This window comes from Raphanus sativus, unplaced genomic scaffold (genome assembly GCF_000801105.2).
Source record: "Raphanus sativus cultivar WK10039 unplaced genomic scaffold, ASM80110v3 Scaffold0449, whole genome shotgun sequence".
Taxonomy (NCBI): Eukaryota; Viridiplantae; Streptophyta; class Magnoliopsida; order Brassicales; family Brassicaceae; genus Raphanus; species Raphanus sativus.
The window spans coordinates 1-19,188 of record NW_026615767.1 but is presented as its reverse complement, the minus strand read 5'-3'; the positions used below and the strand labels follow the sequence as shown (position 1 = coordinate 19,188).

At 33.5% G+C, this 19,188-nt stretch overlaps 2 protein-coding genes across 2 annotated transcripts; one reads left to right on the top strand and one right to left on the bottom strand.

The window, feature by feature from the left end:
- The first annotated feature begins 91 nt into the window (after nucleotides 1–91).
- On the top strand, nucleotides 92–1,171 carry LOC108807019 (ethylene-responsive transcription factor 4). The gene has a single exon (XM_018579252.2). The coding sequence runs from the start codon at nucleotides 225–227 to the stop codon at nucleotides 855–857; it is 633 nt and encodes a 210-aa protein (XP_018434754.1). The 5' UTR covers nucleotides 92–224; the 3' UTR covers nucleotides 858–1,171.
- Nucleotides 1,172–14,659: 13,488 nt separating this feature from the next.
- On the bottom strand, nucleotides 14,660–15,613 carry LOC108810400 (squamosa promoter-binding-like protein 5). The gene is made up of 2 exons (XM_018582512.2): nucleotides 15,220–15,613; nucleotides 14,660–15,125 (listed from the first exon to the last, which is right to left on the bottom strand). Exons 1-2 carry the CDS (start codon nucleotides 15,537–15,539, stop codon nucleotides 14,906–14,908), a joined length of 540 nt encoding a protein of 179 aa, XP_018438014.2. The 5' UTR covers nucleotides 15,540–15,613; the 3' UTR covers nucleotides 14,660–14,905.
- Nucleotides 15,614–19,188: the final 3,575 nt, after the last annotated feature.

Below are 19,188 nucleotides of genomic sequence, written 5' to 3'. Positions count from 1 at the left end.
ATAAGTGGAGGTTAAAAAGAAAACCATGAAAACCGCTGTTGTTGTAACCGAAGCCGCTAAAACCATCTCTCATGCTCTGACTGCTCAAAACAAAGCGCCCCAAAAGGAGCGTTGCTTTTACTCTCTCTCCACCTTATATAAACAACCAATCTTCCTGTCTCCTCCACCTTCAATTCTCACACCACCACCACCACTCTCCCTCTCTAAAACCAATTTTTTTAATTATGGTCAAGATAGGTCTGAAACCCGAACCGGTTAACAATAATGCCATGGAGATTCGTTACAGAGGCGTTAGGAAGCGTCCTTGGGGTCGTTATGCCGCCGAGATCCGAGACCCGGGCAAGAAAACCCGTGTCTGGCTTGGAACATTCGATACAGCCGAAGATGCGGCGCGTGCTTACGACAAGGCGGCGCGTGACTTCCGTGGTGCGAAGGCCAAGACGAATTTCCCGAATTTTCTCGAGCTGAGCGGCGAGAAGGTTCCCGTCGTCGGCGGTTTCGAGCGTAGCCCGAGCCAAAGCAGCACCCTCGATTGCGGATCACCCCCGGCGGCCGTTACGCCAGCAGTCGCAGGGATTGTTCCGCCGCATCTTGAGCTTAGCCTTGGCGGAAACGGCGGCGCGTGTTACCAGATCCCGGTGGCGCGTCCCATGTATTTTTTGGACCTTATGGGAATAGGAAACGGTGGTCGTGCTGCTCAGCCTCCGCCGGTGGTGCATGCTGCGACGAGGATGGCTTGTGTGGGCCAGAGCGACTCTGATTCGTCTACGGTCGTAGATTTCGAAGGTGGGATAGAGAAGAGAGCTCTGCCGTTAGTTCTAGACCTAAACTTTCCTCCTCCGTCGGAACAGGCCTGAGATGTTGGCTGTGTGGTTTCATCTCGAACTCTCATGCGTTTTTTTTTTGTTTTGGAGCTGAGAGAGCTCGTTTACTTTTTCATAGTTTTTTCTTCTCTCACACTCTAAAATAAATATTGTCGGTTTTTAGATCGAGATAGAACAAAAATATAATGATAGCTGACATGGATCGTTATGTACATTACCGGAGATCTGAACTTTTGTTGTGTGTTTTTTTATATATTTTTTGCGACTTGGTTTCACCATGTTGTTCCTATGTAACTTCTTTTTTTTTGTTCTTCCAAATTTCAAATAATATTTTGGTAATTTCAGAATTAAGGTATTCATGTTTATATTCAAAATACTTGGAACTACTAACTAATCCGACGGCATCTTTTATTGGCCTTATCGGTAATTCAAAGACTAAAAACCATGTTTCTTGGCCAGTTTAAAAAAAAAAACCATGTTTCTTATTTTGGCAAAAAAATAATGGTAGTTGAACTATAACAAAAGGAAATGAAAAGTCATATTATTGTTAGTATTAGAAAAAAGAGAAGCTGGGTAACGTCGGCAAGTCTAACTTTCCAGCAGACACGCAGCCGGCGTGTGAGCCCTCCTTTTTCTCTGCAATTGTATGTTAGAAAAGTCTTCGCGCTTCCGTCACTAAGTAGGGTCTACATAAAAGTACATACAGACTCATTTTCATTTTTCTTTTCTTTCTGTAGAACTTCGTTCGACATTTGAGTTTTGAAAGGAGAAGTAATTAACACTTCTGTCAGAGTGAACCTATATTTTCCATTTGATAGATTCTGCTCTTTAAAAAGAGAAATTTTATGGGTATTCAAACAAGAAAAAGTTTAATGCTACCAAAAGAGATAAGATTGGAAATATTTTATATTTTACAAGATTAAAGAACAAGATCTCTATTTGAGTAACAAATTCTTATAAAGAAACAACTAGTACTCTATTAACAATACCTCCCCATGTTGTCCAAAAAAAAAAAACAATACCTCCCCCGTTTAAATTAATCGGTAATATACTATCTCTCAGTATTATATTTGCCATCTTTGGGTATTAATATACTAATTGAGTGGATTCCGAGTTGAACTGGACTATCCCAACATCATCGTTAAACCAATCCTGTAAATTTATAAATATTATTCTCGCCCTTCATTTCCTAGATGGTGATGGCATAACAATTTGTTATTGTGAGAGTAATGATGTTGCGATGGGTTGAAAAATAAAGGAAATGATGGTGTGGTGTAACTATGAATGTGTAATGATATTAGACCATCTCCGATGTATTTTGCTATTTTCACCTCTAAAATAGAGGAACTTTATAATGGAGGTGGGATATACTCCGATGTATTTCTTTAAAATAACAATCTCTATTTTATAGAGTAAAAAATAGAGGAATGCTATTTCTTCCTCTATAAATAGAGGAAAAAATAGAGATCTCTATTATAGAAGAAGAAATAGAGGTGAGTTAGAGCAATTTCACCTTTAAATACTATTATAAAAGTGAAAATAGTAATAGGTTGGGGATGTTCATAGCAAGGAAAGAGTAATTGTTGTCTGTTCGAGTCAAAACGACGACGTGTGAAAGGGTTGTGAGAGAAAGCAGTTTCATAATGAGAGGCAGAGATAGAGTTTTGATTGGATTCTTGTCTCCAACTCCGCAATCAAAAAGGGCAATGAACTATCCCTTCGTCTACATCCAACGGTTAGATTTTGTTTTTAGTCCACGTGGATGGATCTCAAATATTTCAGATTACTAATTAGTTAACACATTAAAATAAAAAGAGGGAGGCGGCACCGACGGCCAAGCATCCAAATTATTAACGGTGGTGCCCACATTTGCCTCCTTTCTTTTTCTATGTGTATATTAAATGAAAATTATAGTACGAAAAGTATAATGGCGAGCAGAAGAAAATACGTATTTATTTACAAATCTTTCCCCAACTACTTAATCGTTGATGACAAATTAAGAGTGGATACGGATGGATATATGTATTTTTATAAGTATATGATCTTACTTTTTTATCTGAATAATTAATTATTTGATTCTGATTCGAACTGTAGTTTCATATACTTTTTTATCTGAATAATTAATTATCTAATCTGATTCGATCTGTTGTTATCCGGATATTCGGAATACCGAATATCCATCTAAAATATTTTAAATTTTTGACATAATATCCGATTTGATTCGTAAAATAATTAAAATCAGAAAATAGATAAAAATCCAGGAAAATAAAAAATAATAATATTTTGTTACAACAATAAAAGTTTATTTACTTTTAAAATGTAATAAATAATTTAATAAATTTAGTATATAAAAACACTGTAAAACTTATATAAAATATAATATTTTATATAACTTAATTCTATGATGTATATATATCATATATACATATAACGGATCGAATTAGATATATGTTTCTATAAATATTAGTATTTGTGACTTGTTTAGTTTCTTGTGTATATTACATATTAGTAATTGATTTGCTTCATAAAGTACAAATATTTAGATTTTTTTATTTCAATCGAAACATATAACAAATCGAATTAAAATTTATGGATTTTTTTTCTAACCCTGGTAAATAGAGTCATTATTATTGTACAAACAATTTCATGCAGAAGAACTTTTACCGTTAAATTTTCAGATTTTTATAACCGATGACTTGACTTGTTTCCTTGCATAAAGACAAAACAAATTCTTTTACTAAAAAGCAGAAACTTAGTCATCGTCATATCGTGAATATGAATAAGAATTGAGAGATTGAATGCATATATTCGCACAACCGGTTAAGCATCCGGTATGATATGTTAATGTATTTCACAAGTGATAACCTAAGTACGTGAGCATCTGACGCGTGTGAAATGGCACTGGGATGTAACTTCCGTGTTGACTGACGAGGTTTATGTCGGAATTATGGGTTGTCGTCACGTGCATGGTGCATCTCCACCGTCCAATAAAGTTCGATGCTCATTGTCTTTTTCAATATTGTTTTATCACCTTTCTATTTCTCTACGTGAACGACTCCGTAAATTGAGGTATTTCATTTTGGCCCCTCATCTCATGATCTTTGTCCCCCCCCCCCACCCCCACCTCTCCATTTTTCTCCAATTATAACAGATAGATTTGAAAATGATAATAATATTTTATTCCGATTATTAAAAGAGTCCACAGTTGATTAAAAAGGACTAGGTAGTACGCATTAGCGATGGTATTATGACATGTTATTAGAAATAATACTAGCAGTATGGTTGGTTGCAGATCCGTTACAAAAAAAAAAAAAATGGTTGGTTGCAGATACGCCGATCAGGATCACATCGTCATTTTCAAAGCATTACGTATTAAAATAGTTAGTGTGAATAATTCATTAAATTTGAAAGACACGTGTGAAACAAAATTAACTGCGGCGGCCGCTTTTGCTCGGGTGGGACCTACACGCTTTATATCAAGGTCATCTAGAAATCTCCATCTCAACCAACCAGATTTTTTCACTCCCTTGTGCAAAGTCGGCCATTTACACCACATATACATCTACAAATATATACTCCATTTGTTTTTATATATAAGTAGTTTTAGAGGTTTTTATTTGTTTCACAATGTAAATTGTTTTCAAAATCCAATACAAAAAATAATATGATAAAAATAATATTTAAATAAAAAATTGAAAACAAAAATTAGAAATGTGATTTGTTATTGGTTATTTTTCTCTTTAATTAAATGCTAGATTTATAAATGTTTTTTTAAATGTTTATCCTTTTAGGCAAAATTACTTACCATAAAAGACAGAATTACTTATTTATTCCCCTTTCTTTTGGTATTTTACGACTACAAATCCCAAATCCTTTAACAAAAAAAAAAAAAAACGACTACAAATCCCATGATTTATTACTTTCAAAAGTAACCCAACCACTTATGGAATGCTAAATTAAATTAAGACCTCCCAGATTATTAATTACAGATCCAACAAGTGCAGTTTCTAAATAAGTTTCAAACTTAACATTGGGGTTTTATTGATTAAATTTTGGAGAAGTTATTTTCTTTACAATTAGTTTTCTCTGATTTTCTCATAAAACAGAAACAGTTTTGTTGTATGAATACAAGAGTAGAACATACATAGAAAAAAACTCAGTTTCATGGTATTTTACTCAGGGCATCTGCAACAAGCCTCTCATTTGTAAAGGAATATATCCTCAAAAATAAAAGGATGAAGAGGTGTTACTCCAACAATCATTCTCAACATATTTTTTAGAAAAACTAGTAATTTAAACTTTAGTTCTTAATATTATCAACAATTAACTATTCTTATTAAATTTTTAAAAGATCAATGAAACATACTATTTGAAACGTACTAAAATAAAATAATTTTGAGAAAATGTAATAATATATAGTCAAATATATTAAAATAATATATAAAATATTAATAAAATCATTTAATCAAAATATTTTAAAGAAAATATAAAGGAAAATTTGGAGAAATACCTGTATATAAAAATATATTTTGAAAAATGTACCATTATATAATACTTTGGAAAACTACACTTACTCGTACTTCAAATTACCAAATTATCCAATTAAAATCTTTATATTTATTTTAGCTTCTAAAATATTTTGTAAATAAAAACACAAATAAATTTAGAACCATATACATTTGAAAAAAATGGAAATTTGCATCTTCTACACACAGCTTTCTCCATATTTAAAAGAATGCCTGAAATTCCATACAATGGTACTTTTTATTGCTAGAGAGCAAAGTTGTCTCATCATGTATACTATGCTAATTTCATAATTTTTTTTGGGTTTCCAGCAAATTGACTCAAAATCATATTTTCAGCTTGTTCTTTCCCAATCAAAACCTTTTTCAGTTATTTCAAACAAATTCTCCGTATCCTTGTTCTTAAGATTTAAAGAAAAACAAAACCCGATTATTCAATAACACGAAGGTTTTACTAATAACTACATAATCACTTGTTCTGATTGAAAGACTTTGGTTCCGATGTACGATTGGATGCACATGAAACAAACCCATATAAAATATAAGAAGTAAATGGTGGATTGGTATGTATTTTCTATTTTTCTACAATTTATTTATAGTATTTTTCTCTGACGAACACACATCAATCTAGGAATGAAATGAGTATTTTATGAACTTTGTGAATCTAGATCACAGAAGAACTCTATGTGCAGACTTACAGATAATTTCTTATTGATTTTTTCTTTTTTTTTTTTGACAAAAGGTTTAAACGTATTTTTTTTCACTGTTTTTAAAATGTGTGATTGAATTCATTCATTATTTTACTAAATATACTAAGAATCGTCAACATGAACATATTTTCATGTCAAAAACGTTTATTTGCTACAAACACACAGATAATAATAATATTTTGAAGTTTAATTTTAGTTATATTGTTTATTAATTACTTAGCTATTAAAAATTAATTACTAAATAAAACCAGGAAAAAAGTGTTTTATTATATGTAAAATAAAGTGTAATTTTCAAAAAAATAAAAAGGTATTCTTCAAATTTGAAATCACAAATAGGGTGATTTTCAAATTATCTCAAACATAACGATAAATATTATAATATGATATATATAAAGTTATTCATGCAATTATAAAATATAAGTGTAAAGAATAAAATGAAAATAAATAGTTTCTCAAAGAGAAGACATTGCACACACAAATTTAAAGATGTATTTTTCACTCTTTTAAAATTTAAAAGAATTAAAAGTTACTCTTTCCGTTTCATATTATTTGTCGCTCTAGGTTTATACTCTCAGATTAAGAAAACATTTAATTTTACATATTTTCAAAATAAAAACACTATTACCAATACACCTAACTATATATTAACCAATTTACAAAATAGAGTAAAGAATATTATCAATAATTTTTACATTGAAAATCGAAAACGACACTATTTTAAAACGGAAATTCTATTTTAAAACGATAAGTAATTCGAAACGGAGGAGTATCTTTTAGTAAAAAATTGTAAAACTCCTCTAAAATGAGGAGACAGAAGCTGTCGGCAATGTTAATTTTTTTTTTGATGTTAGGCAATGTTAAATTAAAGTTTTTTATAATTTTTATTTTAACGATAGAGCCGTAATCATCCGAGAGCTTTTTTTTTTTTTTTTTGCCATCTATATTTTATTATAAGGGACTAAGCTCACTGGAAAAAACCAAATACAAACAAACATAAACTAAAGCCCAAAAAACAAACAGGGCCAGTAATAAAACAAACAGTAAACGGGCTTGTAAACCTAGCCCACTAAAGGAACCCGCAACCCTAAACACGCCACACGTCACACCGCAGCGGAAGGGCGCCCACGTGTTGAGATCTCCCATCTCACCGAGCCACGCGTCACCTCGTCACTCACCGTGACCCACACACCCAGACAACGCCGGAACGGCCGAAAACACCACCGTTTTCGCCGGAATGACACCGGAATTGTAAGCGTCGCACCCCATCCTCCTCCTAATATCCTTCAAACGACGAGCATCAACATGTCAATCCCGAGATTCTCATCCGTTGGACATATCCGATTCATTATCATAGAGAGGAGAGAGTCACGCCATCGAGAATCCCCAGACCGAGGATCAGAACCAGAAAACATAAAGCCGCCGACTACACCTACTAGCTATGTACCGCGGAGATAAGCCGACCGTCCGTTACCGAAGGGAAAAGGAAGAACGCCGGAGACAAAAAGCCAGACGACTAAGTGTATCGTCGCTGGAAGCAAGAGCCGGTCGGTTTTACACCGAACCAGAGAAGAGCGCGAGAACAGAGGGCCCGACCGGCATCGTGGCTGAGAAAGCCCACCGACGCCGGTCAGGAAGCGGCGGAATCAAATCGAAAAGCCTAGAGAGAAGGGAGAGCGATTGAAGTTGGATAACTACTACTAGTGTTAAATTAAATTAGTAGCGTCAACCATCCGAGAGCTTCATAACATTTGCACCACATACAAATCCTTCAGAAAAAAAAAACATTTGCACCACATAAAATATTAGTCCTGTAAAATGTAGGGGTTCGCATGAAGGAGAATAACACAAGGAGGAGTTTTTGTAAGAAGGTTTTACCAAATGCGGAGCTGCCACGACAGTTGCTTCACCTGGACACATGTTACCAAGCTTGGGACAGGTGGCGTTGCGAAATGCCGTAACGTGATAGTGCGGACGCGCGTGAAGCAGGTCCCTGTCTGGTCCAAATGCTATGTTGGCGCGTCGGGCACGTGTTATGCTTAGTACTACAAAACACCTTATTGGAACTCTGCAGAGTGCAAAGTGCAAACCAAACGAAGACCACTTATTCCATTTATGTATATTCTATATTTATATGCACACACCGTAACACTTATTCATTTATTCGTCTCTCTTAATATCATCGTCTGAATAATTTTGAAAATCATTAATCCCTCCGTTTCAAATTATATGTCGTTCTAAAGGAAATTTTTTGTTTCAAAATAAGTATCGTTTTTCGGTTTTCAATGCAAAATTTATTGATAATATTCTCTTTTCCATTTTTCTATTGGTTGATACATGGTTAGGTGTATTGGTAATAGTGTTTTTATTTTGGAAATATATAAAATTAAATGTTTTCTTAATCTGTGTGCATAAGGTTAAAACGACATGTAATATGAAACGGAGGGAGTATCTGTCTATTGCGACAATTTCTTAGTTGTCTGGAAAACGCATTTTTCTCCCTGAATCGTGATTCACTCATTAAACAGGAAATGATAAATCTTTGTATTATAAAAAATCGTAACTTGGGAGGTTGCCGTTACTGTCAAAGCGCCGTTAGCCGCGGCATATTATGATTATTGGGTGATATGTCAGGTCGGCTGACCTATCGTCTTTTCCATGAAACTTCGAGGAGAGCTTATTGGGGGTTCACGTGTCCGTCTTGACATTTACAATAACGCCGTCATCTCGTTTTCATTAATTTAATAAAGAAAGAATTATGCAATTGGCGTTTTCGAAGTTTTATCGCCGCCTTCACACACTAGCCACATTTCACATTCACTCGTTTTTTTTTTCCATAAAAATAATAATACGAATTATATAATTACTGAAGTTTTTCTTAATAATTATTTAACGTCCCATTTCTAATTATACCGAATCATTCGGTACGAAAAGGTCACATAAGTTCAGTTTCAAAAAAAAAAGGTCACATAAGTTTGAATAAGGAAACCAAACATTTATAAAGTTAACATTTCAATAAAAAGAATATTATACGGGAAAATTTCAGAAGGAATGCTCCAATTAAGGTGGTGATTGGTAAAAACTGTGAGTACTGTACACATGTAATTTAAATCTAAATCAATAATTCTAAAGCAATTATGCTTTACTAACATTTCTATGTTTACAGTAATTTAGAAAAAAACGTCTGTGGAAGTGCTTTAGAAAGAGTTTAGAAATCCAAATTTCTAAAGTTAAATTATATTAGCTTTCCAAAAGGTTACATTTCATTTAACTTTTATTGAATGAATAAAGTCATGGTAGTGAATAAAGTCATATTTATTGAGTATAAAATAGGTTTTCCAGTCGCACTAGTTTGATTACAGACTGATTAATTATGCAAAAAAAATATTACAAATTCTAAAAGATTATTAATTTATTTATGAAACTTTTAAGAACTATCATTTTTCTTTATTCAATAAAATTAGATTAGTTCAAAATTTAATTTATATTTTAATATAGTGTTAACTGTTAAGTGCATTAAATAATATTAATCTATAGCTCATGTATACCAATCATGTCTTTTTAAAAAATCTACAGCTAAGATCTTTTAACCAAACATCTAGAGCCATAAAATCTAAAACTATGTCAAAAAGTTGATAGGTACACATAAAAAATTTAAAGCTATAACTTTTACCAGTCAGATCCTAAATTTTATTAATTTTTTTTTTGATATTCAAGATTTTCCACTGTTAAATTTATTATCTTAATTAACTATTTGAATGAATTTGCTCAAAATCCTGAAAAAGTTGGATATTAGGGATTTACCATAGAAATTTGGGGGATTTAGTGTGTGGAATGCAAATATGGTGAGTTTGGTGGGTAGGAAGTGCAATTATTCTAACTATTTTACTCATTTTAATACATAAAATTTATGTGTCCATTTTAATATCCAATATATAGTATGTTTATTTAATCAAAATATTATTTTTTCCTTTTGAGTTTAAATTTGTCGTTGTATATAAAAAATCTAAAAATCGTTTTAGGTTGAAATATGCTTAGATGATAATATTTTTATTTTGAAAACATACAAATTTAAATATTTATTAATATACGTGTATACATATATAAATCTAAAATGACAAATAAAATGAAATGGAAGGAGTAATAGATTCAATCAAAATTTAAGAATCTCCAAAATCTAAAAAAAAATATTAATACATTTTTATTTTTATTTAAGTTTTAAATACAAAATAACTAAATTATGGAAACTTTTCAAAATTTAGAAAACTTAAGTTTGAAGGAAAAAAATGTTTTCTATTTTAAAAACTAAATTTGATATTTAAAATTTAAAAATTTCATCACACAATTTAAGATTATCCACAATTTAGTTAATTTTATTTCTAAAACTTACAATGAAATTTTAAATACATTTTTTAAAAAAAAAAATTGGAGGTTTTAGTTTCATTTGAAAGTTAAAAATATTTTGCTTAAAATAAACACAACTTTGAGTTTTAAAATGGGCACAATTTTTAAAAGTTTATATATTAAATTGAGAAAAATAATTAGTTAAGTACTGAATTGGATAGGGGGAAATTTTTGTACTAAAAACTTATCCAAATTAAGTTGAAACATTTTTATGAAATTTTCTCGATTATAGAGCTGAAAGTTTAGATCGATTTGTTTCATTAGGGAAACAAATAAAAGCCCAAACATAATTAAATGACATAGATATACTGTGTAATCTTTCTAATCAAATTAATTGCATGTTACTATCACATTAGGTTTGAAATACGCAATGTGTTAGCCTATTAAGTGCATAGATTCGTAATTAACAATCACCTTCCACGTAAACCTTAACAATAAAAACTTAGCATACGTGCTTATTCTATCGATGAATAAATTGTAACATTGTAACATGATAGGTGCTAAAACATGAATGAACCAATTGTAACTCCTCACTATATATAACGATCAAGATATTACCAAAAAAAACAAGACATAAACTAGCACAATGCAAAACAGTGAGAAACGAACTGTAAGTTCACGAGCGAGGATTCTCCTGTCCCTCCTGAAAACCAACCCATTCCGTAAACTAACAACGGATGATGTCAATGCCAACCCCCCGCCGTTTAGCGTTTTCTGCGGTGGAACCGAAATCTACTCGTTCCCGGCGTCAGAGTCGGACGCAACGAAAAGAATTCAAGAAAATGTCAGACACTTCATAGGAAACTACATCTCTGTCTTCGTTGTCTTTTTCTTGATCTCTCTGTATAAGCAACCGATAGCGTTTCTTACGCTGCTTGCGAGTTTTCCGGTTAAGGATTATCTCGACCATTTGATTACTAAAAGAGGACTTGATCAAGCTTACCCCTTCATTCGTCGTTTACTTTTCTTCATTTCCAAAGCAGGTTTGTAATTTCTTATATAAATATTTCTTGTGAATGCAAGAATGTATAATGTAAAATTATTTAATGCATGTATCGATCATGTCGGAGTAACGTTTTTTATTTTGTAGTATTGACTATTCTTCTGATGCGTATGGAAGTTGTCATTGCTTTTTTCTTGTCTCTTCTTGCAGCTTACTTAGGTAAAAGCTCTAATCTCTTATCTTTGTGTTTTTTTTAATGTGTGTGTGTCAGTGTCTGCGTATATTTGTATATGTAATGCGTTTATGTATGCTCTTTATTATTTTTAACAAAAATCTCATCCTCAAGAGATAATATACTTGGTTGTAGCTATGTTGTTACACGGATCCTTAAGGAAGTTGCGTGATTGAGAATTGGAATATTCTAAAAGACGTGGGTTTTCATAGGAGTTGTATAGTATGATAATTATTACATGTAATTTCTTACTGATCAAACTTTCAAGAAAGAAGGTTAGCAAGGCAATATAACTGATGATGATGGTATTCTCAGGAAAAGCTAACTGGTCTGTTTTTCTAGTGGAAACAATAGATAAAAATATTATCCTTATAGCCTTTGAGAATCATGAACAAGTAACGTACAATAATACATATAATTACAAAATGTAACTACTCGACTTATTAGACAGCATACATTATATTACCCAATAGAGTAAGAGAAGTGCATAGATAAAACGAGAGAAATAAGTATAATAGAAAATGTACTCACGATTCTTCAAGGTCGATAACTTTCATGGCAGCTTCTTTATTGAGGTCCTTATCGAACCTGGTAAGCAGCAGCAGCAGCAGCTCAGCATATAAATAAGAGAGCCTCGTATAGTTATTAGGCAGTCTTTTATTTCACACTAATGTAATTGTAAATATAGACCCCCAACACTTGATTCTTGCATGAATAATTGAAACCATTCGGACAGAATTGACCCAGTTCGTGATCCCAGTCAAATACAACAATCCGGGCCCCAGGTTAAATCAACTAGAGCTATCCCAGCTTAAGCCCATTTAATGACCCATGTAAACTATAATCATTCCGAGCAATCCCAGTTTAAACAACCGAGAAAACCGAAAGAAGTATCATAAGTAGGAGGAGCCAACCATAGTCTCCGCCTTAACATATTGTTAGGCCGGTGGATTTTCTCAGAACCGGACCAACCAAACCGAGCCGAATTTTTTTAGTTTTTGGTTTGGTTTCGATTATGAATTTGATTTGGTTTGGTAAGGTTTTGAAAATGATTCAGTTTCTGGTTCACTTTTTTGATTAAAAAATCAAAAATACTTGAACTTAACCAGAAATATCTGTTTTCTAAAAAATTATATCGAATAAAATCGAAAATCAAAATTTTTGAAAATAAAAGTAAAAATTTACCAGAAGCCGAACTGAATAAATCTAAATTGAAAATACTCTAACCGAAAAAGAAACGAATAAATTGATACTGCATGCCTAGTAATTTTCCTTTGCATCAATTACTTTCATCAATTCTTTGAAAAACATACTAGCATTTTAGTTACCATAAAAATAAGATCATAAAATATGCAGCCGTTTAATTTTTTTTTCTTTCAAATTTAGCAAACTAAGATAAGCTTATTTTATTTAAATCACCATTCCTTAATTCACGTATGTCAGTAAATTAATACACCTACTCTTCACTCTTGTTTCTGACTCTCTGGTTATCACAAAAGATAACAGTTAATAAAGATCAGAGTTGGTCAATGCGAAACAAAGACTCTTCAGAATTTCAGACCGAACAGACCAACTCTCTGTTCCTATTTTTCTATTTTCTTAATTTCAAGCACCTACATACTTCACGCGCTGCTTTTTTATTCTGTTTTGTGTAATTGACACGCCTACACACGAGCACGTGCACACGTGACTCCTAAATCTCTTCTTCTTCCTATATATATTCGGTTTGTCGTGCTCTCCCTCCTTAATCTACGTGCGTGTCACTCAACAGTAAAATGAATCTTTGGTCTAAAACAAAAATCTCAATTTTGACGACAACAAAATAAAAATCTTCAGTTTTTGATAGAAAATAATCAAATATACTTTAATAAACAAATTAGGATGTGCGAATTTTTAAAGTTAAGAAGATCCACTAAACATTTTTTTTAAGTCCTTCAATTTAAAATAGATGAAGTAGTTGTGTAGTCCTATCACTAAGCATATAAATATATTTCTACATAATTAGTTTATTGAGAAAATGAAAACATAGTATCACTACACATATACACAAAATATAGTATATTTAATGTGGAAAATGTCGAGTGATCAACTATTGTCTAATTGTAACTTTAATCATAACAACACCAACAGTTTATCCACTCTAAAACATATGATTACCTTCTTTCAGAAAAGCAATAATAATTAATTATGAAATCATTTGTCAAAATAAAATATTAATTAATTATATTGATCAGCTGTTGATAATTGGATTAGATATAAAGCGAATTAAATGATTTATCACGAGTATATATTCACACATCTTTCAATTTCTTGGCCTAAGGGATGATAAAAACTTTTTCTGCAAAACTTTAACCTTGTGTTCAATTCGTTACTAATTACCAATTTTGAGAATTATATATTTATTATTTGTTAACTATACCAACCCCAAGAAATTCGTATTTTGTTGCTAGATTGTCAAGATTTTACTAACAAAGTAGTCAGAACTAAAATAACAGAATATTATATTTTCCATATAAAATATGGTATACCTTTCCGGTTTAGAAAAAATATTTTTTCTATATAATTATGTAGTCCAATAGGGTTTAGGAAAATTACTTTTCGTTTTTTTATTATAAGTAATTATAAAACATTTTAGATCCGTTTTTCGATTTAGGAAAATTACATTTTCCGAAAACACATAGTAATCGTTTCTTTAAACATACAAGATCACTAAAACATACGAGATCAGTAAACGAGTATGCAAATGTCTTTATTATAACACATAACAAGGATCAATTCGAGACTCAAGCGTAAAACACATCGTAATAGTTTCTTTAAACATACAAGATCACTAAAACATACGAGATCACTAAACGAGTATGCAAATGTCTTATTACATTAGAAGATAGGCATCCTTTATATGAAAACATAAAGGTACTAGACTTTTGTACTTATATACTGGGGTAGTATCTACTCTTCTTGACATGGTTACATACTTAGATGCCATTATTTGGATAACAAGAGAATGTAGATATAGAACATAAGTAGATGACAAAATAGAGTGAGCGAGTGTGTTATATAATGGTAGACGAAGGAGTATGCAACTGTCTTATTACATTTGCGGATAGGCATCCTTTATATCAAAACATAAAAGGTACTAGACTTTTATCGTTATATAATGGTATAGGATTCACTGTTCTTAACATGATTAGAGGCCATTATTTGGATAACAAGAGAATGTAGATATAGAAGAGAGATGACAGAAGAGAGGGAGCGGATGTATTTATATATGTTTACCTGATCTGTGGTCGCTTGAATGATGAGTTGGTCATAGGAAGTTTCATGTCTACCCTGTTTCTTTCTTGAGTCTGGATCAGTTGACCACTTAACCCTCTCCGGCCTGCTCCTTCTCCACAACCGTCACCTGAAATCTTCCTTCTTCTCTCATTGTGTCCAGCTAGGCGCCTCCGGCAACTTCTTTTAGCTTCATCAAACTCTGGTAGCTCATGAAACCTGGTCAAACCCAACCCAAGCCCAAAATGTCAAATTGAAACACAAACTCCTTCTCAATAAAATTTAGAAAGTAATATAGAAGGAAGAAAGGTACCTGCTGCATTGTTGACAAAAACGTCGCTTGGCGCCTGCAACAGTTGCAGCAGATGCCTTTGCATGAACTTCACAGACTTTATGTCTACGGTAATACTGCTTGGCATCAGTTAAGTTAGAAGTGCACCTATCGACCTGGCATAGCCGCGATGGACCACGGTCTGTGTTAGTACCCCTTGCTCTCTCCATCACTCCCTTCCTTTTGTCTTCATCTCCTCCATCCTCCTCTTCTTCATCCATGCCATTCTCCCATTCTTGTTCAGCATGGTTGGAGACTATAGCCTTGTCTTTTACGTAACTCCAGCCTTGTGATCTCTCCATTTCTGGTAAGCTTTTAAGTTGTAGCCTTGAGAAGATGGTGGTGGAACTATGGTTAAGACTAAGCAATGCTGATAATGGATGGGCTTGGGGTTTAGAGTGAATGTGTTCTGAAGTGTTTAAAAAGGGGAAGAAAAGTCGGGAGATGGACCACTGTGTCCTTATATGCTTCTCTCATGGAATAAGTACTTGATAATTACGATGTGGTCATCTATTGTTTAGACTTTGGACCCATCTAGACGAGGCATTCACGGTTAGCTTAGGATTAGAGGCAAAATGTTACGGTTGAGTTTAAAAGTCTGTGTCTTTTTATTATCTGCTGGTTTGTATTTGGTTTTAACTTGCCTTGTCTGTGGTATTTGATGTTGGCAGCATGAATATTGTCTGTTCTGGACCATGGCATATGAACGCGTTTAGTAGATGCATGCAAACTTTATTTTTCTTTCTTTCTTTCTTTCTAAGCATTTATCATTTACCAATAAAGATTCAATTTTTGTGGGAAATCAAAATTACATATCAAAAGATGAAAAATAAACAATTGGGGTCCCTTTAGATGGAGGGTCAACACTTGAGACCTAGTTTGGATAGAGAGTTCGTGATGTTTAAGGTTTAAAGTTTAGCTACTCAAAAGAGACTTTCTTCACACAGTAATAACACCATAAAGTAACAAAATCGTTTTTTTTCTATTTGTTTTGTTTTGCTTTGATAAGAGAAGAAGAGACTCCTCGGCATATTACATTGATCATTAGTCTTTGCTGATCACTGAATCAAGTAATATGCCGAGGAGTCTCTTCTTCTCTTATCAAAGCAAAACAAAACAAATAGAAAAAAACGATTTTGTTACTTTCCAACCATATATGGACATGTTTCTATGTGGACATAAAAGTTAATAGTTGAAGCCCTTTCTTCTTTTCATTAACATACATTACAACAGTGTACGAAAGAGAAATAGTTAGAAGTAGTGGGTAGTGAAAGAGACGGGACATAAAAGGTTTCACATGCCAAATTGTACTCATGTCTTAAATTTAATCATCTATGACTTTAAGCTTTTGAGGGTTTGCAAAGCTGCTCTTGTTTGTATACAAAGATGTTTTTTTTTTTGAAAGAAACTTTTATGTATACAAAGATGTTGTCCCTTCTTTTTCTCACATCTCCCTTTGATTCTCTCCTTCATCTTCAATTTTTTTGCCCTGCTTAAGAAAAATACATATTTTAGCACACCAAAAAGAATGTGCATATAGGTGAACATATGACTTTTGGTTTTGTAAGCTGTTGTGTGAGCGAGAAGTGATTCTTTTAGAAGTTTTGTGAAGAACAAAGTAAAAAGGGGTAGAATATGATAAGTCAATGCTCGTCTCTGTCTGGTCGGTACCAGTTTCAAAGTCTTGGCCCTACGTAAAAGATTGTTCCTAAAATCGAACCTAAATGCTATTATATTAATCTAGGAAGTGGAGAATAATATATCGGCAAGAGCCAATACTCGAGTCGTTCTCAGAAAAGAAAAAAGAGTCAATACTTGAGTCCTTGCTTGTCAGTCATAAAGAATGTCTCTAGTGTCGCTTTTTGTCATTTATAACGTTAGAAAACAAAACGCAAGTAGATATCAGAGATGCCTCTGTTTCGTTTTCGGCTCCACTTGTCTCCTACATAGCAAAGGGAATTTGTTCTGCTTATTTGTCATAGATGAAGATGCCCGAAGCTAAATATGATCCAGCTGTGTTCATACCCAAACTTAACCCACTATCAAACACTTCGGACATTTGTTTACCATACACGCTTGATTATCGTATCGTTATTTGCATGCATACACCTTATATTCTTATTATTCTTTCCTTTAATATTAGTTGAGGAGATTGTGCGTTTATGTTTGTACATATGCAATTTTTGAAGATTTGTGTAAACTTCAAAACGTTTGTTTGTGTTAGCTAATAAAAAAACAGAGTGTTAAATCAAATCTAGTAACGGTTTATTCATTAACCCTTCTGTTGAGATAATTCCTTAAACCAATTGACCGGTTTATATCTCGCTTGACTAATTTAACCTAGCACACTTCTTGTTGTTGTTTGAGGTTGTTAAAGACACAAGAGATTTTTTGACCCAGTTCCCTTTCGGTACATCTGGGGAGAGGACGGCACTCTCAACGATTCACTAGTATCAAGTGTTTACAAGAGCTTTCTTTACACAACAACCTTTGTGTCTCTCTATTCACCTAGAGACAACACAACAATGAGCTAAAGACTTAAGCTCACTGAACCTGTGTGTATAAGAGATGAAAAACCCACTCTTCTTGGAGAAGAAACAGCCTGAGACTCTTGACCGGATCTCCCTTGCCTTCTCTCTGTAGATACTCCTTCAAGCTCTTTCCTTTGCTCTTGCTTCTTGCCTCTCTCCTTTGCTCTTGCTTCTTGCCTCTCTCCTTTGCTAATCTCTCCTTTAGACAAATGAGTGTTAGAGTGGCAAGAAATTAGGTTTAGAGACTATATAAGTGTCTCCCTAAACCTAATCACTAATGGGCTTTCGACCATAATAAGGCCCAACCAAACATGACCAAATTGCTCACAATCAGCTTCTCAAGTCTTGTGCCCAATTCTCAAGTCTTGTGCCCAATTCTCAAGTCTTGTGCTTTATTCTCAAGTCTTGTGCAGATCATAATTCAACAATCTCCACCTTGAGCTTTTGGTCACCTGTGCTTGCCATATCTATAACTGAAATACCATCTCTATGTCGATTTACCTCAACGTAAGATGAACCTGAGACTTCCGTCATAGTCTCAAACTAGTGAATCATTCCTGCAACCCTTCCAGCTCCACCACCAGAAATAAGCAGTCATGTCACCTTTACCGGCGACCCACAGCACTAACAGATCAATCCTTGAACTCAACATGTACCGCCATCAGTAATAATAGAACACGCCGCCTAACACACTGCTAGGAAGACTTTCGACACAACCTCTTGTTCAACTTATTGAAACTGCCCTTCACTTCCTTTTCAGAATTGACCATCTGAATCCTTTGTCGATTTCCCAGATTTGACCATCTGAACTTCTTGCTTTTGCGAGGTGATAACCGACAAACCATCTCGCGCTTCCGCTGTCTCAACTCAGTTAGTGACATTGAGTGTCACCAGGCACCTCTCAAAGCTGTTGCCTGGTAAACTCTTTGTCAACATATCCGCAGGATTTAGAGAAGTATGAATCTTCTGCACCTTAGCTGAACCATCCTCCACCTTGTCCCTGATGAAATGCACTTTATTCTCAAAGTGCTTGGTCCTGTCATGATGAACTGGATTTTTCGTCAAACAAATTGCACTCTGCGAGTCACAATTCAACTTGAAACTCTCTGACTTAAACCCCAATTCACTGCAGAAAATCTTCAACCAAATTCCTTCTCTAGCTGCCTCTGTGAGTGCCATGTACTCTGCCTCAGTAGTTGAAAGAGCCACAACATGCTGAAGAGTAGACCTCCAACTCACAGTATTACCACCAACCTTGAAGACATAACCCGATATTGACCTTCTCCTGTCAAGATCTGCAGAGTAATCTGAATCACAAAACCCTTCAATCTCAAACTTGTCTGACTTCTTGAAGTTTAGACACACATCTGAAGCTCCCTTAAGATATCTCAAAATCCACGTAACCGCAGACCAATGACAT

What these genes read in the sequence shown, in the direction of transcription:
- LOC108807019 (XM_018579252.2), top strand. Translation starts at nt 225, where the DNA reads ATGGTCAAGATAGGTCTGAAACCCGAACCGGTTAACAATAATGCCATG.
- LOC108810400 (XM_018582512.2), bottom strand. Translation starts at nt 15,539, where the DNA reads ATGGAGAGATCACAAGGCTGGAGTTACGTAAAAGACAAGGCTATAGTC. An exon ending in TTTTGTCAACAATGCAGCAG is followed by an intron (nt 15,126 to 15,219) that starts GTACCTTTCTTC and finishes GGGTTTGACCAG; the next exon opens with GTTTCATGAGCTACCAGAGT.